Consider the following 24,869-nt stretch of genomic DNA (forward strand, 5'->3'; position numbering starts at 1 on the left):
CTCACACAGCCACACAAAGTCCTCACAAACCTCACACAGTAATCCTTAAAATAAATAAAACCATTTCCCTGACACACGGAATGTGTTAAATTTGCCCTACTATTAAAACAATTCTACTTTATAATGGACTACAACACAGAAGTAAAGCCTTACACAGAATTACAGAAGCACTAATAATAAGCAGTAAAAATCTGCAATGTGTTAAATATAGTAAATTAAATAAATAAGTAAATAAAAAGGTTCTGCTCTCAAATCCTTCCTTGCTACTCTCAGATCAACCACAATGCTTTTATTCCTTTGCCTCCACCCTTGCCCATTCATAAAAGTGCCAGTACAAGCTGCACACGTATTAAAAGGTGTGACCTCAAACTTCTTTTACCTGTTCTTGTTGGGGATGATGCCTCTTTCCACTTCCTGATGATTCTTGCCAATACGGATAGCAAGCCAGGATCCTAATTTGCCGTTGTAGAGCGTGTCCACTACTCGGAACACCTCGCCCTTGTTAAAGCTCAGTCCATACGGTGACTCTTTTTCATATTCAAAATGTGTCCTAATGTAGAAGGAGTCACCCACGTCCGATTCCACTATCCTCCGATACACTGAAGAAAAAGCAGAAAATGACAGAGATAATTACAGCAGCCTCCCAAATGTGCTGGTTTTGATGCCTGATGCATTTAGACTACTAACACAGTACTTCATACTGCCATCACTCACCATCCTTCTTCTTCTGAGCCAAAATAGTAACTTCTTCTCCTTTTGGGAGATCCAGCAGAAACAGCACAGCCTCCTCCCTGATGATGTTGGCAAAGTCCACATTGTTCACCTGCAGATGCAGAACAGAAGACGTAGAAGAAATCAACTAACAATTGAAGGACGAGTGGACACAAAACAACAAATTATAAACTTTTAATCTCATGTTATTAAAGGCCAACTTCATCCTACAAACTTTTTAAATAATCAGTTAAATGCTTAAAAAATGTTGAAAGCTGTGGCCGGGTTAGCTCAGTTGGTAGAGCATGCACACATATATAGAGGTTTACTCCTTGAGGCAGCGGCCACAGGTTCGACTCCGACCTGCAGCCCTTTGCTGCATGTCATTCCCCCTCTCTCTCCCCTTTCATGTCTTCATCTGTCCTGTGGAAATAAAGGCCTAAAAATGCCCCAAAAAATAATCTTTAAAAAAAAAAACATGTCGAAAGCTACTGGATTAAAGAATGCTTTTCTTACAACAACTTTCTTTATATTTTCTTTGCCAAAAAAAAAAAAAAAAAAAACTTGAGCAATTATCACTCAATAGATTTTTTTGAACAGAATAAAAAGAACAGGAAAAGAAAAACTTGTTCCTCAACAGAAGCAGGGCGATGTATTCCCCCTACAACCGAGCAGCCTCCTTCTCGTCTCCTGCTGCTGTACCAAACACAATAACTGCTGTTTATTGACTCTGCTTGAGGTGCAGCAGGGGAACGAGAAACACATGGACGGAATCACTGAACCTCAGAAGGACACCTTTTATCCTTCCCAGAAACAGGAGGGCTTGACGTCTTTATCTCCACTAGCACACCATGACCAAAGGGAAACCACCTAAAGATGGAAAACAATGTCCTGGAAGTCTCAGGGATGTGTTTGTACAGGGGAAAGAACACACACAGGCACAATAAGAGATCTATGCTGTGGAGGGGGAGGAACATAAGACATAGTACATTCATTAAGAGAAGGCAATGCGGTAATGGACAGCTTTGTCTCTAAGATAAATGCAGTCAATAAATGTTCATGTCATAGGAAAAGAAAAACAGTGTGGCAAGTATTCAGCCTCTTCTGCACAGGACACTACTACATCACTTCACAGTTATAGCATTAAACATAGCCAGTGAAATGTTCGCCTGTTACATAAACATGTGAGAATGGATCCAACACTGACATCAAGAGGGTTTCCATCATCCCATCAACAATGTTACTCTAGTGTTCAGTAAAACAGAAAGACAACTGTTCCGAGGTCAGAGTGCAAGAACGACCTCTTTTGTGTCTTCACATTGGAAACAAGGGGAGTTTTGACACAAGGCAGAGCCCAGAATGACTCATAGACTGACAGATACATTGTACTGTATTCCCAAGATCTCTTCACACAGAAATAAAACTATTGTGGCCATGGGATCACATAGTTTCACGACTGATTATCTAAGTTAGTGTGGGCAGCTTCTGCTCATCTATTTTGACAATAACACCAGATGTTCTTCCCACTTTCATACATGTGACATGGAAAAAGATGTTAACAGTGCATACTTTCTAAATACAAAAGCCTGACTGAACTCTGACAGAAAACAATACCTTAGAATCATCTTACAAGCTGCTTAATACTAGGACAACACACTGCAAAGATCGACTTTGGCCACAGTCAATCTATATATCTGCATGTGACTTAGAAAAGTAAAAGATACACTATGTTTACATATGCCCAAAATCACAAGTTATTGGGAGAAATCTGGTTAAAGGAGGAAATCTGAGAACACATTTACACACTGTAAAACCTGTGTTAACATGCAGCAAAATGTCTTGCCTTACACTGTCCATTTTTTTCAACCAAGGCTGGCATATTTTGATAAATGACAGTGAAGCCTCAGCCTGGGGAGTTTTTGTTCTTAGAGTGCTTTGACAAACGGTGCAATGAAACGGCAGCTTTTACTGAATTTTTATAAATAGTCCCTTTCAGCTGTGAAAACTTAGACCTACTTTTTTCAGCTTCGGTTTTTAGCCGGACTTTGGGTTTAATTATTTTGAAACACATAGCAATGACTGATGATCCTCCCTTTCAACCCACTGGACTGCTGCCGTTGTGATACCCTCCGTCAAGTACATGTAGACAAAAACTGGTAAAACATATACAGTACATGACCAACAAATCAGGTTTCTCCAGTTTTCTCCTGGCTGTGTAAAGTGAGATTCTCAAGCAACCAATGAAGCAAACAGTTGTTGTGTTGTTGTTGTTGTTAAGTGATAGAGTGTAGCGTACCCTGAGAATCTGGTCTCCCTCCTCAAGCCCCTCATTGGCTGCAGGACTGTCCTCCAAAACACCTGCCACAAAAATTCCCACGTCGTTCCCTCCTGCTAACCGCAGACCAACACTCTCTCCCTTCTTGAACTTGACCAGCTTCATACTCGGCCTGCAGCAGAACACAGGTAGAGAGATAGAATTAAGCAAAAAGGTCAGCAAATCATGGATTTAAAAACAATCTTTAAGTTCTATAAGACACAAAACACAGCCATATCAATTTCAAGTATATGGCAGGTAGGCTAATTTTAAGTGAATAATAAAGTGAATAATATATGCAGTCGATATACTTGTCACAATGCAGATCTGCACTTGATACTGTAAGGTGCTTTGGACGAGAGGATGTTGGACATTTACCTGAGGATGCTCTCATCATGAGCCGCGCTGGGTACAGGGGCATCCGAGGGGCTGACGGGCAGGTCCACGTCAGGCTGACCAGGCTGTGCATAAACTGGCTTTGGTTCTGCCACAAATACAAACATAGTAAGTAGAATAAAACACTAACTCATAATGAGGCTTGTACATACTCTATGCAGAACAGAATTAGTTTCCTCATTTTGTAAAGCGAAGATAGCTAGCCAACTGCTGGGTAATAGTGAAACCAATTGGAAAGTGAAAGCATTAACCTTAATCCATGCCAGATATGGTGATGAGTATTTGTTTAGTAATATTATACCTAATTTTGTTTTAGATTGTGACATGTATAGTTAATATTTCTACATGAAGACTGATGTGTGAAAATGTAATTAACAATAAGGTGCTTCAAACCGTAACAGTGGAGTTTAGTTTATAGGTGTCTCTGGTCCTTGGCACACTGCTACAGGAAAAATAAATACTTGTAGAGTTGACTAAACTACAGCAGCATGCAGACTATTGCTATAATACCTAACTGAAACCGCACTGTACTTTTGACAATAACATGTAGAACAATAAAAGGTGGTAAAAGCTGAGAAATGCGAAACCGCACTAATTCCTAGAGCTGAGGAGTTGATGTGCAGAGGTTTCTGTACCCGGCAGCGGAGGTAACAGTTTGTCATCTCTGGAGCTGGCCTGGTCGCTAGCCTGTGACAAGACACCATCATCAGAGCTTCTGACTATAGGCATGGCCCCTGGTTTAGATATACGATCCTCATCTCGACTTCGATGGCTGAAATAGATAAAAATAACACATGGCAAATTCAGTACGAGTGGATGAATGAGTGTCAATGCTGTAAACAAAGACAGTTTCAATTAAATTATTCCTTAAATGACTGCAATATCTTTGCTGTTTTCAGTGAGTGTAAGAATGACCTTGTGTGTTCTGTAAGCGTGTATCTAGTTTTGTCCTGTGCTGACATCACCAGGAGGATACAGACACTAAAATGAACCCAAAAGGAAATAGCATGCACCATGGGTGACGCGATAAGGGTACGTGGACAGATATACAATAAGCTATCAAAATAAGGATGTGCGGCTCTTACAAAAAGACCCTGCAAATTGGTATATGTGTGGGAAACTGATATTAATTTCAACTGGAGCAAACAGGGTTTATACATGTTTTAAATTCCAAATGGCATTTTTTTGAAGATTGATGTAAACTCCCATTTTATTAACCACTCCAATAAAAGCACACAGGCAAAGAAAGAAAAATCCAACCAAATCTCTCAACATAAACTCTGAGATAGGATACTTTTCAGTCCAAGTTCCTGTTTAACCTGGATAAAATAAACAAGGGGAAACTGTGAGAGTGAGTGTGTGTGTGTGTGTGTATATGTGTATGTGTGTGTGTGTGTGTGTGTGTGTGTGTGTAGAAAGGACTCTGCTGCTTAAAACAATGGTTGAATTCCAATCTGGTCACATGACTGCCTGCTGGCGCAGTACTTGAGCTGCATTCAGAAGCATTTGTAGAAGAATGTGAAGGTGCAGGCTGTGTCACCAGCTCAGGCTAGGCAACTTCTCCGTTTCTCTCATTTTTGCTCATGCAGTACAAACATATACAGTGTAGGGAAAGTATACAGCACAGTGTAGTCTCCCATAAATTATACAGTGTAAAACCGAAATGTAAAAACTGTAAATTTACATACATTTGCATGTAATGACGGACCTTTGAAAGTTGAACCTTTTAGCTGTGCAGCTGCTGAACTTATTTACAGTTTTCCCACCACAGCAAGGCATTTTCTATGTCCCCGACTTCTCTTACTACAATTCAGTTTTACACATGAATCTGATCTGTGCAATTTTATACATCAGCAGACTCACCATCAGAGAGTCCTGGCTATGTGGGAGTTTGTTGTGGAAGGAGGATGGCAAATGAGAGCTGAAACCCGAGGATAAATAACAGAATTGTGTAAAATTGTGTAAAATTTGTTTTTTTCTTTGTTTTCTTTCTTACATTTGACACTAGCGATTTACTGTATATTGATATACTGTTGTTGCTTTCCTGTTTTTTTTTTTAAATGTATATATTTTAGTTTACTCAATTAATTGTATGTATGTATTTCTTCATTATTATCCTTGATGCTTTGGCAATATTGTTATTTCTGACATTCATGCCAATAAAGCAAACTGAATTGAATTGAGAGAGAGAGAGAAAGAGCATGTTTGTGTCTGTGTCTAATGGATGAATGAGAAAGAGTGGAAGAGAGGGGGGAAGAGAGAGACAAACCGAGAGAGGAGTGAGAGCGGGTGTTGTGGCCTAAATCTGTTGTTTCTTGCTGCTAAAAAAGGCCTCACACTGACAAACACCATTTGACAGAAGCCTTTGTTCAATCCCCTCGCTTACTCATTCTTACAGTATGGGTACAGGCAAGAGCGGGCAAGGGAAGCGAGAGACAGAAAAAGTGAAGAAGATGGAAAGGTGGCTACACAGACTCTCATCAAACAATGCAAAATATGGTACTGCAACACCAGAATCTCTCTACACTGAGTACCAGTCCCGGTATCTCTAATTTCATATCCATCCACAAGTTACAAAATATCTGAAGTACAAAACTGACTCAACACAACTGACTAGATATACTAACATCATTTTGCAAAACAACCAACCTGCAATAACAAAAATGCCACTCTTGTAAACTAACAATCTAACAATTAAGCATATAATTAATAAAAAAAAGAAAAAAGAAATACTCACACAAATGTATCTCTAAGTTGTACCATGATGCTTATTAAGAGGAATTTGAATTTAATTCCTTGAAAGACAACACAGAGATCCTATGTGCAAACTAGATTAATGCTCACTAAGAGACACTTTGGATGAAGGGCGTTTTTGATATGTTGTATTTAAAAAAAATGCAAAAGCGCCGTGCCCTAGGGAGAAGAATGCCTCTAAGCCCTACAGCCAATCAGGTTAAGCGAACCATCTGGCTTGGGGCAAAGCACTGTGGGAAGTATGTCAAATTCCTTTTCCCCCTCCTAAACTGGGAGATAGTAAAAACATTCACTTACATCACAGGCTCGTGGCAGTCAGTCTGTTACTTCCTCAGTAACTTCTTCAACCACAAACACATTGAGAAGCCGGTGTAACTCCTCTTATGACAATTCATGTGCTTACCAGATTAACCATTCATATAAAATGTGCAATGGTACACACAAATAAAATGACTTAACTATTTCTTTCTTATTCCTGGACAGACATAAATGTGGTACACATAGATAAAAAAGGGATCGGGGAAAGAGCAACAGAAGTATTACAGTGATAACTGCTCAAAACAAACACACACTGGCCTGTTATCAGAGGGATGCATTCACTTACATTGGAAGTAATCTGTGCAACAGTGAACCTGCCCTCATCCTGCATTGAAACAAGTTAGGTTACTCCATAGTCTAACACAATGTACCATCTAATGAAATGACTTCACTAGAGGTTAATCTAGTCATATTATATGACTGATAAGCAACTAGTAAAGCGTGATTTATGGTTCTGTGTTAAATCGACGCCGTGGCTACGTACGTAGGTAGGTGGAGATATTGTCCCTACGCCGTAGCTTGACATGCACCTCTCGAAAAATTTAACTACATGTCGTAGTGACGTGCGTCGCTCGGCTGTGGCTTGGTAGCGTTGCATTTCCCCCTACTCATATCCTGTTTCTCCTTCTTGATAAACAACATAGGCTAACTGCTACAGATTTCCCACCGTGGTCAGAAAGCAAAGGGGAGACACTTTGTTTCTCTCACTATGCCTCTAGAGTCTGTACTCGCTCCTGAGATAATCACTGTCACTCTCTCACTCGCTCTACCACACACTGGCCCTGATATTCTTTTAGAAATCGATGCACACACCAACGCACACGTATAAACTTTAGGTCGCTTACGTAGGCTACGCCGAAAGCTCTGCGTGGAGCATCCGCAGAACCATAAATCACGCTTAAGCCAGAAAAGCTAAACTACTAGCAGCATACTAAACTAATATTCTGCAGCTACAACAGCTGTATGGTTGGGTCTTTGCAAAACAATTAATTTTTTTTTTTTTACCTGTTCCAGTAAGGAAATTTGCCCTTCAGGAAGACAGTTTGTTATAAACAGCAGGTTTGGCAGCCATATCTCACATAGTCAGACCTTCATCTCATCAACAGCACAGAAATCATGCCACTATTTGATTAGCAATGAGTTTGAAGAGACCTCCCTCCTGAAATAGCACCTCTGGTTAGTTTTCTATCTGGTTACAAACATGTTCTCTGTAGCATAGTTTTTATGATGTGGAGTATGCCAGCCTACTGTGTCGGCGACTAAAGGCCCATATAAATATGATGAAATGGAGGTCTGGTTATACAAGACTGACAGTTTCGACCCAGAACAAGTGCTTAAAGGCTGCATGGATTTGGGCCCCTGATTCAATACCCACTCCTACTTCACAGCATTAAACACAGCCATTTACTTTGATCAGAAACCAGCAACATAGTCTCTGTGTTTTTGATCCCCAGCCCTGTTTTATTAATTGGATCAATTGGAAAGTCTGCAAGAGCTTGTCATCTTGTCCCATTCAACCAAGCTCAGTAGCTTATTCTTGCCAGGTAAGCATAAAATGCCCAAGCTCCACACAGACTGAGAGAAACTATAGTCACTTACATGTCTTCCTCTAGCTCTCCTTTGCCATCTATGTTTGTGAGCTACAAGAAGCTATACAACCTCTAAACTATGAGAAAGATAACTTACTGAAAGCTCCAACTTGCAGTAAAAAAAAAAAAGGACAAAGAGACATTATGGGCATTACAAAACAATTGAAAGGACAGCACATAATATGTACAGAGTATATGCATGTAAAAACTATGAAATGGCATTGCATTAATTGAATTTGCATTATAAAATACAGATTGTATTTCAATCACTAATGTTTATTCTATTTGCACGAGTAATGGCAACACATGTAACATTTGTGTTGAATATTAAATAAACCTAGCATGGCATGATTTAAGTGAATGACTATATAAAGCTGAGATAATCTTATAAAGTTTAATGGTGATTCTCTGTACAGAAAATGGTTAAAAGCATCTAGTATACGGTGGTGAGACAATCCCTCCACTCTTCCCCAGTACTCTCCCAGAGCAAGGCTTTATTGGAACTCAGTCATGGCTCCAGAGGGAGTGTGATGGTTTATGCATGCAATGTCTTTATCTATTGATTTATGCATTAGTGGTGCAAGCTACTTACTCAGCACTCAACAACCTGTTGGTGTGAATATGATGTATGAGGTTGGAGTGGTGGAAGTAGGGATGTATGACTGTGGCATGTGTGAAAGCTGTGTCCAATCAGCACATTTGCAGTCAGATGTGTGCATGTGTACTTTGCTTACCTGCCATTGCTGATCTGCCGCGGTGAGTGACGGAGAAGGTCCGATGGTTCGGGCCTGTCAGGCGAACGTGATCGACTACCTCGTCCGTGGGATCGATTGGAATGGTCTGATGTCAGTGAGTGTATTTCTGAAATGTCTGAATTTGAAATTAAATATGTATAAGCATTTAATCAATGACATTAATCAAGATACATTTAGAATAACAAGACAAATCTTATTAAGCACTTCTTTCTCAGTGCTTGAAATAAAATACAGATTTGTGCTGTGCAAAAACACTGTCACAGCGTATGCAAGTATGTAAGTGCTAGCTGCATCCAAAAAGGCACTGCTACATGTCTGTTGTCTCACCATCTCTGTCGGAGTTATTGGCTGATGGGATGCTGTCATCAAGGTCGGGAATGTTGAGCAGCGTCGCTCGATCATCTCTCTGCACCACCATTTTCAACTTGCCCTTTGACCTCTCAATCAGCTTCTTGGCATCTATTAGTGATAGGTTCTCTGTAACGGTGCCATTGATCTGCCAGAGGAAGAGGGTCAGCATGAGAAATGAAAAGACAAGTCATCTTCACTGCACATCTTTCTGTAGACCTCACAATGTGCTTTTAAAAAATATGATTTGAATATAATTGTGAGTTGTTCTCCCTGACATTAGCAATAATGATGTCTAGGAGGCTATACATAAGTTTAAAAATGTATATAATAATTAGGATTGCAATTCTTTTAGTGCGGTCAGTCCACAGAAATTGTATTGAAATGTACACAATATATTAAATAAAACAAAACTTTATTATCTTTATTCAAGCTTTTATTTCTCTTGTCCAGCAATCACATTTTGACTAGAAAATGTCTCTGCCTTTCTTTATAACAATTGATACAGTAAATTGGATTTTGAATGCATCTTTGTAACGTGAAGGATTTTTTTGTCTCTCCTCAGAGAATAGATTGAGTGGATAAAAATACAAAGGAATAATGAAATGTGCTGTATTCCTGCTAGTGAGCCAGCATACTAATGAACTGTGACTTCACTGTGAGTCACATTCAGCCGCTCACAGATTACCACAGCAGACTAAAACTAACGTTTTCAGTGAAACCTGATACTCTCTTTCACCCCATCTCACTCCTTTTATTAGTGACATTATTTAATGCTATCTTTTACATTCAATAATCATTCTAATAAAAATTCAGTTCATTTCCCCATTACTGTGTTTTATCCACTATTAAAACCTCTGTCTTACCCATAGGCTCATTCATGCAAACACTGCTCTCTTTTCACTCACCTTAAGTACAACATCTCCCTCCTGGATGTTTCCATCTCTGGCAGCAAGGCTCTCAGGAGAGATGTCCTTCACAAAGATGTGGCTGGCCAACCGCAGTCCATATTCTACTTTCAGAGTTAATAAGCATAACAAGGTAAAATTAACAGGGCACATCAAATTAACCTATCACTTGGTTCTCTACAAATACAGTTAACAGACTAGTCAACATTAAAAGTTCTGATTGACCTTTGAGTACCAGTAAAGCTGAGTCAACATGCATAGTCAACTCTTTAGGGGCTTGGACATTGTGTTGCTCACCTTCATTTTTGCGGGACTTGACAAGAGTGACCTTGGCAGGCCTGGGTGGAGCAGAGGAGGTTTGTGATCGGCGATCAGAGCGTGGTGAGATGCTCCTCTCCCGCGAGGCACTGTGATCCCGCCTGCCGCTGTTGCTACGCTCACGATCATGACGCCTGCCAGTGCCAGTGCCAGTGCCTCCACTTGCTCCTCCAAAGGCACTTTGGCTACCATGCCCACTGTGGTGGTCATGGCCATCATCCTCATCACTGTCTTCTTCCTCGTGCTCTGACATCGTCTCCCTGTCCCCTGGCCGAGAAACGGGAATCTGCACTTTCCTTTTCCGACGAATAGTCTTGGAATAGACAGGAAGTTTTGAGTGTTAAAGAAAGAAACTAACAAAATCCAAGTTCCTCTTTAACCAGGATAAAATACCCAAAGTGATTCGCCTGAAATCACACCTTTGTAACATCAGGGGTCACTGGGAATCACACAATGTTACACAAATTCAGGTTTGGTTGACATCTTCAGAATCAAACTTACTATCTTTGCATTTTTGCCACTCTTTCGGAGCTGCTGCACTGCGTAGGCATGCTCTACGTTGTCCATAGAGACTGCATTGACCATCACCACTCGATCATTTTCTCTGAAACAATAAAAAAAAAAAAAAAGAAATCAAATAACCATGTCTAAACAGTTGTAAAGATCTATGCTCATCTATATAAATCATACCAGGGTGGTTGTATGCCTCTGCCAACCAGTCAAGTTGCAGTTTACATCCATGTCTGACTTACATAATATATATAGTGAAGACTTTCACACAATTTAATAAAAGGTATTGTTGACTGTAAAGATTTACAAAGTAAATGTTTACGCCATTTACTCTCTAACTGGGACGTTTTGGGACTGACTGGCAGGATTGCTATGGACGAAGTACATAAGGCGATACACTGCTAAGAGCAAATTACGTTTAACCATGTATCTAGCTAATTTAAATAGCTCACATTACTGTATTGGGTTAACAATTAATATAATTTAATATTTTATATGGCGTTTTCTTTTGTGGGGTGCAAATGTTCCACAAAAACAAGTTCCTTCCAGAGACTATTTTGCAGAGCTACCGTCGCTGCTGCACGGAACATAGCGCCACCCAAGACAATTGTGATTGTTTTAAAGAAATGCAAACAACCCTGTGATATTGCGTTAACAAGAATGGGACGGACTGACAGATGGACAACCCGCTGTCGCCAGTGCGGAGGCATAATAAAATGGAACGAGAGAGATATTTAATAGGAGCTTAGTTTATCCAATTCTGAGGTCAAACTAACAGTGTTCCTGCAACCCACAAAATATGAATGATAATAGTCAAAGACTTACTGTAGCAGTCCCTCTGCAGGACCTCCTTTCAGCACATCAGATATCACAATGGACGTCTCCCCACTCTGGAAATGAGGGTTGTCTCGTCCACCTGAGATGGCAATACCAAACCCAAACCCTGGGGCCTACACACAGAAATGCACACAACACTGACTAATACCGCATAACTGACAGATAAACTAAAGTTATCCCAGACTTTGATGCAAACAAAAACAGGTTAATAGGCTCTCTGTAGGCTAATTATAAGTGACACTGCTGTTTAAGTCAAATAAAGTCATGGGCTTTAAAAGACTTGGGCATTTACTGTAGACAAGTACAAACCTATGCATTTGCAAGTTATTTTGCTAATTTTCAAAGAGGTTTGAGGACTGCTGTTTTCTTGCCTACGCAAAAGGCAGCACCAAGGGAGCAAACCATGTGATGTAAATGGCTAATCTTACAACCACAACAACACAGGAGAACCGCAGGCCACACTGGGCTGCTCCTTCAGCCTCAATAAAGCCGCTACTAATTAGATTACAGCAAGCAGGCCAGTCTAGACAGGTGCTCTATACAATCCCAATGGACAACAGCATTAACTAACTGCATTTTACGGTCTCAAAGTTATATATATATATATATATAGTTTGATAGTTAACCTTATAATGTTGATTGTGCCAGAGGGGGTAATCAGTTATGTGCACCGGTACAATCTATCATAATTACATGTGACTTTACACAGGACAAAAAGCACATGGACTAAAGCCATCATCCCCTCATTCCCTGGAGTTGGGTTAAGGAGAAAAGTATGTTGCCAACAGGAAGGAAGTGAAATGAAGTAGTGAGGATGTGAATGCTGATTTGAGTCTTCCTTAGCCTTGTTTCCTGCCATCTGGGTTCCTTGACTATTGTTTCACTACCACACATCCTGATGCTACAGCTGGCCCTCTCAGTACAGAGAGAGAAGCGAGATGGATGGGCAGAGAGACGGGGATGAAAAAGTAAAGAACACACAAGACATATTTCAGGATTAGGATGCCAAACACAGGCAGATAGGGAAAAAGACAAAAAAGAAGAAAGGGGAGAGTGGATGTAAAGTAGATGGGGATGTAAATAGTGGTTGTAAACACTTACTCTGTGAAGGGTCACTGTGTGCTGTTCCCATATCACCGTTTCCTCCATCGCTGCACTCTGCAACGCAAGAAACCAGAAGGAAACGATCAATAGTACATATTCAAATATTACAATAATTTTGCAACAAATACTGTCTTTGTAGACTTGTAGACAAAGAATTAGAAATACCTGTCCATATATTGCAGTCCATTTTGACTTTTTATTATGTATGTATTTACCCGTGTTTTGTTCTTTTGTGTGTGAAAGAGTACTAACTTAATGCAGGCACATTTAACCAGCGTTCAAGACATACCTACACCCAAAATGCCATTAAGTCCTAAAATTGTGCAAACAAAACGTTGTTTATATTTAGCTTTAGATAAGAATGACAGTCTAAAAACTACATGCACACTTAGCGCTAGATTTATCAAGCCGTTTGCGCCTGTTTCCAGGCGCTAATTGGGCGCAAAGACTGATGTAACCGATGCGGGCTATTTACAAGCAAGGCGCACTTGGGTAAAATCGCAGATTCTGCCACATGAGCGAGAAGAGAAGCTTGCGCTTTCAATATGCGTCGTGGGAGGGTCGTGGGAGAATGGGGGTTCCACCCCAAAAGGTGGGAGGATAAGCGCAAAGTGCACCTAATTATATATTCCGTGGTATTTACAAAGACTGTCAGTAAGAGCGCCTCTATTCTGGCGGGGGAAATTTCCCGCCTCTTTAAATCAGGTCTAAACCAGCGGCGCGACGGAGTTTCCTCCGTAGACCTTTACGCCGCTGGTGAAATGGCAACAGTAATTTGAGCAAGACGAAGACGAGGGGGGCCGGCGAAAATATTTTAACACAAGAATCACACTTGGTCAGTGAACACAACATCATTTAGCGTTACAGATCAAGCAGCCATGCAATATTAGAGTTACTGGAAGAAATCAAAGATGAAATTGTATCTCCCACTCAGCGTTCACATCCCATTCCAGCAGTTGTTAAACTCCTCGCTACATTACAAATATTGGCATCAGGATCATTTCAAACAGTCATAGCATCAGCAGTGGGAATATCGCAGTCTGCACTCAGCCGTATCATAGCACAAGTACCGCTTTGCTACAGCGCAATTTACGGTCTAGTGGGCGGAGAAAGACGCTGATTGCCTGATGGGTGTCAGGGTTGATAAATACTACGCAAAATGTGGAAGCATAGCGTGCGCTATTACCGAACTCGCATAAACAGACGCAGCGCAAACTGCGCTAGTGTTAGTAAATCAGGCCCTTAGTGTTTCCATATCCTGTGCAGTTTCAGTAGACAGAGTTGATGTTCAGCTACCAGCAAGATAGACTATTACTTATTGGGCCAACTAAGTCAGGGAGTCCTAAAAGTCTACATGTCAAAAGATTATGAATGACAGCAGCATGAGTAAACAGCTGGCAGAGACTGACTGAGGTTCACAACACTGAGTAAACATTCATATATTATTCCTGGCTGGGTCATCTGAGAGAGCTGAAGCAAAGAAGGTATTTAGCTGCTCCTCTGACCTGCCACACTGGATTAAACTGATGCCCGGCAGGCATCTTTTGCTTTCAGTCATTATCCAATTCAGTTAAATCACACAGGTTTCCTTTTTTGCATGATCTTTTTTCATAGGCTTATTATTTTATATTACTTCACATGAAGCACAAAAAATGCAACAAAAAAAAACCTCACAATTTGAAACTATAAGAATGTCACGGTTTTTCCTGGCTCAGAATGGGACTTTGGGGGGGGGAGGAGGCTATATTTATGGCAAGGAAATCACAAAATTCTGGTGGCAGGTAACAATTCAAAATATAACGGAATATCGTTATATTCAGTATTCCAGTAAGGGGGCTTCCACATCTGGGACATGGGTCCGGATAGACTACACTTGACCCCAAAGTCCAGTTGTTTAATCAGCAGGCCTATGAACAGGGCTTATATTCACTTTTTTTCCCCCAAGGAGCACGTTTTGCTCCCAAGTTGAAAAATGTAGGATTGACTTACATAGGCTACCGCTTTTACTGCTAATTTGTAAAATAATACAATCATGCGGATAAATTGCAGAGTTTAACGTCCTTCATAGTGAAAAAAGTGACGCTACGTGAATGGGGAACAGCAGAAAGACGGCGCGGAACGACGCCGCTTGTTCCATTCTATTCAAAACGATGCAGTTTAGCGATCTTATCAGCGCCAGCCGCATGTGTAAAATATATCAGCTGTGGATGAGAGGGAGGCTGGCTGCTGAAAATCTGACGTTTTGGCACTGGTGATTTTTCTTTGGTGCTGGCTATAAACCTCTTTGGGAGTCGCCAAAATTTTCTCTATGCAGGAAAACCCCTGAATGTCATAATGTCACTACTATTCAGTCAAACGGACTCCTAAAGGTGTGTCTCAAAGCACAGTTTCTTTTCTTTCTTTTTTTTTACTGCCAGAGTGCTATGTCCCCAGCTTTAAATTACAGCTTTACTCTGCTTCCCTATAGCTGATGAAGCAACACTGCTGCCCTGTCCTGTCTGTCTGTCTGTTTGTCTGTCTGTCTGTCTGTCTGTCCATCTGCCTGCAGGGAGTGATGGTACAGCTGTCTGTGGCAGAGTGCTGAGTACAGTCCAATGTGGCAGGGGAAGGAAAAGACATAAACACCACCACACGTGGCAGGGTGCTCATTTACTACAACTTCTATTATCAGCTTTTTAAAATAACACACCATGTCATCTGTCCACCCTACCATTGTGATAATTTCACTCCTTCACCCCTTAATCATCATCTAATCCCTAAACCATCTCACTCATCATCTTCAACATCATCATTACTGTCATCACCTTTCCTTAACCTAACTACACAGTTCACACCAGGTTCACACTGCAACGCTGCCAATGGCATGTGATGAGGACACAGAGCAAGAGCCAGCTGATGAGAGTGTCTGGTGTTTATAGACATGGCCAGACACATAATACTGTAGGTTTGTTGGGTAAAATTCAAAACTGAATACAAATAAGAAAAGACAGATTTCCTAGATACTTAGATTTGTCTAAAAATGAAAAAAAGAAACTATGAGTTTCAAATAAGAAGTAACTTTAAATGACCGATTGAGAGATAAAACTATGAGTCAATTATTCGATCAAACGTAAATCAATTGTCTATTTTGACAAACACTTGCTGGTTCCGGCTTCTCAAATGCGAGCTGCATTTCTTTATCTTAAAAGACAATAAATGTAATATTTTTGGGTTTGGGGCTACCAACAGAACACAAGAAGCATGTCATCCCGGTCTCTGGGAACTTGTAGTGGGTATTTTTTTTCCACTACTTTCATACAACTTTTGAAAAAAACAATTCACTGATTCATCAAACAAATAGACAGATTAAAGTGATGGTTCGGAGTAATTTCACCCTAGGGTCCTTAGCACCATGACCTCGAGCCAAACACCCCCCAGAAGCTTTTTTCACCTGGGTCTAACATTGGGAGAGTTAGCGTAGAGTAGCGTTATCAGCTGAATAGCTTAGCGCAGAGGCTAATGGACCCACGTTTGTATCTCGTATATGACCCCACTAATAATGCCCGAAATGATACCAAACTTCTACACTAGTACAAACAGGTTATGTACTCATAAAACGATTGGAAAGTTTGTAAGTACACCAGAAGTTGAACACTTGCGCTTCGCTCTCTTCGCTCTCTGTTGCTGCGCTGCTGCTACCTGCAGTTAGACGAGTGCTTAGGGCCGTCTACAAATTACTACACCAAAAAGAGATACAACAAAAATATTTATTAATTTAATGATTAAATAAGGTAATGTCGCCAAACTTACCTCAATTATTACTTGTCTCCTGCTAGTTATACTACAGCACTTACTTAAAAAAAAAGTTAAATTAAAAAATATTTTTGTTGCATCTCTTTTCGGTGTTGTAATTTGTAGATGGTCCCTAAGCACTCGTCTTACAGCAGCAACAACAACAGCAGAGAGCAGAAGCCAGCAGCCAAGTGTTATTTACATAAACTTCTGGTGTACTTACAAACTTTCCAATCCATTGTTTTAGGAGTACATAACCTATATATACTAGTGTAGACGTTGGTATCATTTCGGCATTATTAGTGGGGTCATTTCAAACAAGGGTCCATTAGCAAAATGAGGACTTTCTGATACAGGGTGACCCCCGGTGGAAAAGTTTTTGATCTCTCGTGGGCTGCTCTTCTCGGTCCCCTGCCATTTGGCTACCCAATAGTTTAAAGGAAAGACAGCGAAAGTCAGGAACATGTAATCTACTCAACTAGTTCCTCCCATCCCTATAGCCCCTGTGCTAAGCTATTCAGCTGATAACGCTACTGTTATCAGCTGTTACGCTACGGGGTGTTTGGCTCGAGGTCATGGTGCAAAGGACCCCAGGGTGAAATTACTCCGAACCATCACTTTAATTGACAATGAAAACAATCCTTAGTTGCAGCCCTAAACTTCAATATTGTGAATATTCACATTTTTGTTAAGAGTAATTTGTTCCCTAATAACCTCGGTTTACACAAGTCACAGCTTTTAAATGTCAGAGTAATGGCCAGAATAAGGTGTGGTGACCTGCAGGTAATTACAGCTCATGCAAAACAAAGCAGGGTAATCTAGCCTAAATTTTGCTGATACGTGACCTCATTCGGCAAGGCGCTGCGTTGCCCATCACATATATGCAAGCGCACAATCCTGATGGATTACTTTGTAATGACAATGCTGTATTTCTCCTATAAAAATATATACTTTTTTAATTCTTTACAAAAGATAAAATAGTTGTCGCCGTAATAACTTTTCAGAGTTGTAAAATCTTGGCAGTGAGTATTACAAACTGCAGTGTTTGGGCATCTGATAAGCCTTTAAAACGCATCAATCTGTAAATTAACTGGACATGCTGGATCACATTTGATTGTTCACTGGTACCTAAACGACACACAACCAGCGCAGCCCCCTGCACTGTTTTAACACAGGTCTGTTTTCAGTCTGAATCCCACACCAAAGAAAAGGCCTGCAACCGTAACCTATGCATACTGTAGGTCTCCTATTCTGTGTTTGTGCTTCAATCTTTTCAGTTGGCCTGAACCTCTAGAATACACAGTTAACCCTTTCACCCTAATTTCCATGCCAGCTCTGTGTGGATGTTATTTATGTCCATAATTGGCGCAAAGGGCTTGGGTGTTCCCCCTCTCTTTCTCTGCTTCCCCTCCCTCCCCCTCCCTTGTCTGCCCCTGCGACTCCCACAGTAATGCCACTTTTGTGTGAAGGGACCTGACCCATTTAACCACGGCCCCCCCCCCGACATTCCCAAACACATCCATTCCTCTAAAGTGTTTTGTGATATATTCATCCATCCGTTCATCCATTCATTCATCCAACAGTCCAGGCAGATAGGTGGAGCTACACTATGAAAAACAGCGTGTTGGGCTCATGTGACCAGGCGGTCAGGCAGGCAGGTGGCCTTGTCCTTGAACTGTGGGGTGCACTGATAGGCAGGGAGAGGGAGGAGAATGAGGAAGATAGCAAGGCTGTGGGCTGCTTATACAACATACATATACAGTACCAACGGACAGGGCACATAAAACTGTAGAGGATGACATGTTGAATGACGTTCCTTTTTATTCCCTGCTTCCTTCTCTCCTGCCATCTCTCACACACGCACAAATTAATGTTAACCATTACACCAAATCCCTATTCAAAAGCAAGCTAAGACAAAGGACTTGTAAATCTTTGTGTAAAACATATTTTACTCAACCAAATCTAAAACCCTCTGAAAACTGTCCTACACATCCACACCCATACACTCTAATTGTAAGCCTTGCAAGGGAGGGCAGTATGTAAGAGTGTATGAGCCATAAAAGCGTATACAGTGCCTTGCGAAAGTATTCGGCCCCCTTGAACTTTTCGACCTTTTGCCACATTTCAGGCCTCAAACATAAAGATATAAAACTGTGATTTTTTGTGAAGAATCAACAACAAGTGGGACACAATCATGAAAGTGGAACGAAATTTATTGGATATTTCAAACCTTTTTAACAAATAAAAAACTGAAATATTGGGCGTGCAAAATTATTCAGCCCCTTAAGTTAATACTTTGTAGCGCCACCTTTTGCTGCGATTACAGCTGTAAGTCGCAGGGTATGTCTCTATCAGTTTTGCACATCGCGAGACTGACATTTTTGCCCATTCCCCCTTGCAAAACAGCTCGAGCTCAGTGAGGTTGGATGGAGAGCGTTTGTGAACAGCAGTTTTCAGTTCTTTCCACAGATTCTCGATTGGATTCAGGTCTGGACTTTGACTTGGCCATTCTAACACCTGGATATGTTTATTTGTGAACCATTCCATTGTAGATTTTGCTTTACGTTTTGGATCACTGTCTTGTTGGAAGACAAATCTCCGTCCCAGTCTCAGGTCTTTTGCAGACTCCATCAGGTTTTCTTCCAGAATGGTCCTGTATTTGGCTCCATCCATCTTCCCATCAATTTTAACCATCTTCCCTGTCCCTGCTGAAGAAAAGCAGGCCCAAACCATGATGCTGCCACCACCATGTTTGACAGTGGGGATGGTGTGTTCAGGGTGATGAGCTGTGTTGCTTTTACGCCAAACATAACGTTTTGCATTGTTGCCAAAAAGTTCGATTTTGGTTTCATCTGACCACAGCACCTTCTTCCACATGTTTGGTGTGTCTCCCCAGGTGGCTTTTGGCAAACTTTAAACGACACTTTTATGGATATCTTTAAGAAATGGCTTTCTTCTTGCCACTCTTCCATAAAAGGCCAGATTTGTGCAGTATACGACTGATTGTTGTCCTATGGACAGAGTCTCCCACCTCAGCTGTAGATCTCTGCAGTTCATCCAGAGTGATCATGGGCCTCTTGGCTGCATCTCTGATCAGTCTTCTCATTGTATGAGCTGAAAGTTTAGAGGGATGGCGGGTTCGTAGATTTGTAGTGGTCTGATACTCCTTCCATTTCAATATTATCGCTTGCACAGTGCTCCTTGGGATGTTTAAAGCTTGGGAAATCTTTTGTATCAAACGGCTTTAAACTTCTCCACAACAGTATCTCGGACCTGCCTGGTGTGTTCCTTGTTCTTCATGATGCTCTCTGGCTTTACGGACCTCTGAGACTATCACAGAGCAGGTGCATTTATCAGGAGACTTGATTACACACAGCTGGATTCTATTACATCATTAGTCATTTAGGTCAACATTGGATCATTCAGAGATCCTCACTGAACTTCTGGAGAGAGTTTTCTGCACTGAAAGTAAAGGGGCTGAATAATTTTGCACGCCCACTTTTCAGTTTTATTTGTTAAAAAGTTTGAAATAGCCAATGAATTTCGTTCCACTTCATAATTGGGACCCACTTGTTGTTGATTCTTCACAAAAAATTACAGTTTTATATCTTTATGTTTGAGGCCTGAAATGTGGCAAAAGGTCGAAACGTTCAAGGGGGCCGAATACTTTCGCAAGGCACTGTACATGGTTGTACCAGTAAGAGGTCATAGATCAGGTGTATGAGTCATAAAAGAGACAGTAGATTAATAGCATGGTTTTAATTACATTTCTATTTAACACTTCAGTGGGTGCTGTATTACAGAAAGAGAGATTTTCTGTTAAATATCTTGCATATTGGGCACCCGGATAGTTCAGTTGGTAGAGTGGGCGCCCATATATAGAGGTTTACTCCTCAACGCAGCGGGCCCGGGTTCAATTCTGGCCTGCGACCCTTTGCTGCATGTCATTCCCCCCTCTCTCTCCCCTTTCATGTCTTCAGCTGTCCTGTCAATAAAGGCCTAAAAATGCCCCAAAAAATAATTAAGTATAATTTAAGTAGCTTGCATATTGCAGCCGCATGTCCCATCACATGAAAAAGGGCTGAAAAAAATCTATTATTTGCTCACACTGTTGCTTAGTTTGGTTTTAATACATTAAATGGATTATAACAATATTACACATATTAGTAAGTTAAATGTTGCAAAGGAGTGTGTTCAGCTTGTGAGTGGAAAGAGCCTTGCACTTGACAGATTTACAGTACAAATAAGATAGTTTGTGAGTTGGGACTGAGGTATGATAGGTAGGTACCATCAGGTATCTTACATAGGGAAGATGTTTTTATCTTAAAACAGATTCTCTATTGATAAAGATATCTGCTGAGGCTCTGTCACAAAATTAGAGGCTATCAAAAGAATAATGAAGGCTACAGTGTTTATGACAGATAAAACGTAAACTGGGGGCGCCCAGATAGCTCAGGTGGTAGAGCGGGCGCCCATATATAGAGGTTTATTCCTCGACACAGTGAGCACGGGGTTGGACTCTGACCTCGGGCCTTTGCTTCATGTCATTCCCCCTCTCTGTCCCCTTTCATGTCTTCAGCTGTCCTATAAATAAAGCTCTAAAATGCCCCAAAAATGTAAAAATTTAAAATGTAAACTGGTGACAGCCAAGAGCGTTGAGGAGAGAGAAACTGTCCGTCTCGTAGGCTGCTTAGACTATTACTCTGCTGGGTCTACGGCTTAGTCTCTCAGATTAAATTAGTATTAGTAGTAATTAATCACTGCAATGTGAATTGATGATTAAAAGGCTGGCTGATTGAGTGTCAGGTATAAGCAGCAGTGTTTCCCACAGGAACATGTGAGACTGTGGTGGTTAAACCTCAGACTCTCTAGGGGGGGGCTGGGAGCAACGTTCCCCCAGGAGGAAATTAAACTTCAATGCATCAATCTGGTGCACCCGCGAGCTTTGAAAGTTTGTGTTCTTGTAAACAATTTAATAATAAACTGATTGGTTGTATAGATATGAATGGTGATGAGGACATGAGAAAAAGTCACACCCACAAAGCATGAGACAAAATTTAACGCAGTTCACAAATGGCCAAAATAAATTAACCAGAACAGTGGATCGCAAACCTTTTTCAATCATGTTTCATCTAAGTACCAGCACAAAACATTTTTGGTCGGAAAAAAAAGCCTAGCTATATAAAGAGGCACAATACAGGGCTGCACCATCAATGTCTGAGCACTAATATTGTAACTAGGGTTGGGTACCGAAACCCGGTTCCACTATGGTACCGGTTCCTACGCAAACGGTAGTATTCGGACCGGATTAGAACGCAAATTTCGGTTCCTCATTTCGGTTCCGACTGAAATATTTTCCCTCTGTCGCTCTGGACAGCGGCAGCCTCTCTTTTTTTCTTTTCTCCCTTTTCTGCCGAGTGCCGCACGTGCCCGCTCGCGGTGTGAAGCGCGTGTCCGAGCTATTCCCCCGACATGCACTCTACAATCCCTGCTGATAGACGCCTTTTTGTATATGCTCTGAAACGGACGTAAAAAATATCCCACTTTCTCTGTAGTCTACCGTTAGCTAGCTACCGTAAATGTAGGCTACTTTTAAAATGGCATATTTTCCCTCTAGGCTCACCAAAACGGACGTGAAAGCATATTAACCATTCACTGACTGCACGTGATCGCTAATAAACATATTACACTTGCTCTGCTAGTCTATCGTTCAGGACAAGAGCCTGTAGCATGGTGGTGGGGGAGGCGAGACAGCCTCCCCAAATTGTCTGCCCTTTCAAACTCCTACCTGTGTGTGTACAGACCTCTTGGACACCGTCTGAGAGAGTTTTCGCCTGTGCAGGCCTGTTCTATCTTGCCAGAGAAGGCCAATATGGTCACTTTTCTGCAAAAGAACGGCTAAAGTTTGAAGCTGGTTGGTATACCAACTCAACATTTATTTTGTTGTTACTTCTTAATAGTGTAACTGTTAAATTATTGTAGCTGTGTGTTAGGTGACTTAGGTTTACTTATTACATATTTAAGTACTTTAAAACATTAATATATTGTTAAATTTAAATAATTTTCAAAAAAAAAAAAAAACTCCATAAAAAGCCTTTCTTTTATGTCATTTTTCAGTATTTCAAGAATCGGTTTAGGAATCATTTAGGAATCTGAATCGTTTTAAAAGTACTGGTTCGGCATCAGAATCGTAAAAATCCAAAATGGTACCCAACCCTAATTGTAACTGAAAAACACTTAAATGTTACATTTAAAATTTTTAGAAACACTACATTAATTTATTATAATGTATAATTATTTTAGGAATAATCTATGATTGATATTTTTTAAATTAACATATAAGAAGTGTAAAAATGTGTCTAGGTAGTTATGGGAAACACTGAAGCAGGATAGAAAGCAGACAGTAAGAGAGCACAAGTTATGTGTTATCTTAGTTTTACTGAGATGTGAGAAGAAAACAAACAATTCACTTTAACCGAGTGAATTTCAACAGCAAATTCAAATGGGATGTGGCTTATGGAGGCCAATGTGGTCTTAGCTTTTATTAAACAAAAACCCACAAAGAGGAATTTTCTGTGTGGAAAGGTAGCTAGCTCAGTGTGAAATAGTAATTTGGTGATCTCATGTACTTTGTTGCGGGAACATTTTAGATCATGCAAAAGCAAAGACCACAGAACATATCGGGCCAAAACAAACATGAACACGTTTTTTTCTGGAGTAAAGAAATAATAAAAATACTGATGGTAACAAAGGATGCGGTTTATCTCTGAAGTCACAGAGTTGTGTGAAACAATGGTGTGCTTGATGTTGCACAAACTGACGGCAGCCTAGTGTATTTATACATCCATATTAGTCAGACTTGAGCTCTGGCCAGCAAGGCCCAGGGCTGGGAAACAAAGAGCAGCCACCAAACACACATGTGCGCGCGCACACACACACACACACACACACACACACACACACACACACACACACACACAACACACACACACACACTCTAACACACACAATCTAACACACACAATCTAACACTACAGGCCCTCTTTGTTCAAGTTACAGCCAGCCAGGCTTGGCCCTGCCTGGCCCACCATAACACAGAGTCCAGTACAGAAGATAACAACTCACTAGGGCTCTTCAAAGGCAGAGACTAATCCAGTTCTTTGGGGCATACTGATGAACAGACTGGAAAAATGGGTGATGAAATGGACAATAATAACCTGCTGCAGAAAGCTATGATAAATAGCGTCAGGTCAAGCAATCAAGTCTTCACACATGCCTCTCAGTCTCCGTAGTCATTAAGCATGTTCACATTTACATAGAAACTGCACAAACTGAGTACACACTGCTAACATCTTAAGAATCAGTGCACTGTAAGACCATCCATTCTGCAACCAAATGAAAAGTCAGCTGATGAGTACTAATGAACATTTGGGAAATGGAAGCATTCAGCCAAAAACAGCCACAAACATGTGGACCTGGGTCCCATATACCCAGTTGGCAGCATTGACTACACAATGAAGTGCTGTCAAACACATCCCTAAATACCTCTAGTTTCTTTCTCATCCAAGAGAATTAACTGTATCAACTTAAAAAAGAACATTAACAAAGCAGTAGGTGGCAACGAGTCATCTTAAGAGTAACGTCATGAGCTGAGAGGAGGTTTGGATGAAGCACAATACAAGCTCTTAACCGTGCTTTACCAATGAAACTGTTGTCCAGCAGGCCATTACTCACCACCTCCCTTCTTCTAACTTCCCTTCATCTGAACCACAGGAATGTTTCACACAGTGGGTGTATCAAATACAAAGTCTAAGATGCAGTATTTGACAAAAATACACAGGATGAAAATGTGGGAGAAGTGAAAAAAAATATATATTTCTGCTATTTAGAGAGAGCAATTCATTACCAACGTAAGATTGTGTTTGAGGTAAAGATACTGAGCAATGGGGCTAGCAGCAGCAAGTGTCTAGATAACAACAAGTGTGAGGTGAAATCCTGACAAAGCTTTAGGTCAGTGTGCCTGCTCTTTTCTGATAGCCTGAGGCAGGATGTAAGCAAGAGCGGCCACATCACCCACAGGAAAACACTCACTTCCTGTTTGCAGGAAATAGCTTCAGCTTCCAGAGAAATCCCTGTTCACACTATTGAAAATTCATTCTAGTATACTCACCTCATCTTACGACTTGCAACCTAAAAGAGTCTCACTCCAGATTTAGAGGGCAAGTGGTGGATTCCT

At 40.9% G+C, this 24,869-nt stretch overlaps 1 protein-coding gene across 21 annotated transcripts in view; it reads right to left on the minus strand.

Moving 5' to 3' along the window:
* Positions 1–24,869, minus strand: part of tjp1a (tight junction protein 1a) — a 120,663-nt gene that overhangs the window by 17,213 nt on the left and 78,581 nt on the right. For 9 of the 21 annotated variants that reach the window (XM_039796227.1, XM_039796223.1, XM_039796220.1 and 6 more), the window contains 14 exons: positions 12,860–12,916; positions 11,747–11,871; positions 10,913–11,015; positions 10,391–10,724; positions 10,094–10,200; positions 9,165–9,333; positions 8,817–8,952; positions 8,180–8,191; positions 6,780–6,818; positions 4,057–4,193; positions 3,404–3,509; positions 3,008–3,158; positions 715–823; positions 380–599 (listed from right to left, as the gene is read on the minus strand). In XM_039796227.1, coding sequence (XP_039652161.1) covers positions 380–599; positions 715–823; positions 3,008–3,158; positions 3,404–3,509; positions 4,057–4,193; positions 6,780–6,818; positions 8,180–8,191; positions 8,817–8,952; positions 9,165–9,333; positions 10,094–10,200; positions 10,391–10,724; positions 10,913–11,015; positions 11,747–11,871; positions 12,860–12,916 — 1,805 coding nt within the window. The remainder of the gene's footprint in view (positions 1–379; positions 600–714; positions 824–3,007; positions 3,159–3,403; positions 3,510–4,056; positions 4,194–6,779; positions 6,819–8,179; positions 8,192–8,816; positions 8,953–9,164; positions 9,334–10,093; positions 10,201–10,390; positions 10,725–10,912; positions 11,016–11,746; positions 11,872–12,859; positions 12,917–24,869) is intronic. The other 12 variants (XM_039796238.1, XM_039796239.1, XM_039796236.1 and 9 more) reach the window with 4 other exon arrangements.

Source organism: Perca fluviatilis, chromosome 3, assembly GCF_010015445.1.
Source record: "Perca fluviatilis chromosome 3, GENO_Pfluv_1.0, whole genome shotgun sequence".
Taxonomy (NCBI): domain Eukaryota; kingdom Metazoa; phylum Chordata; class Actinopteri; order Perciformes; family Percidae; genus Perca; species Perca fluviatilis.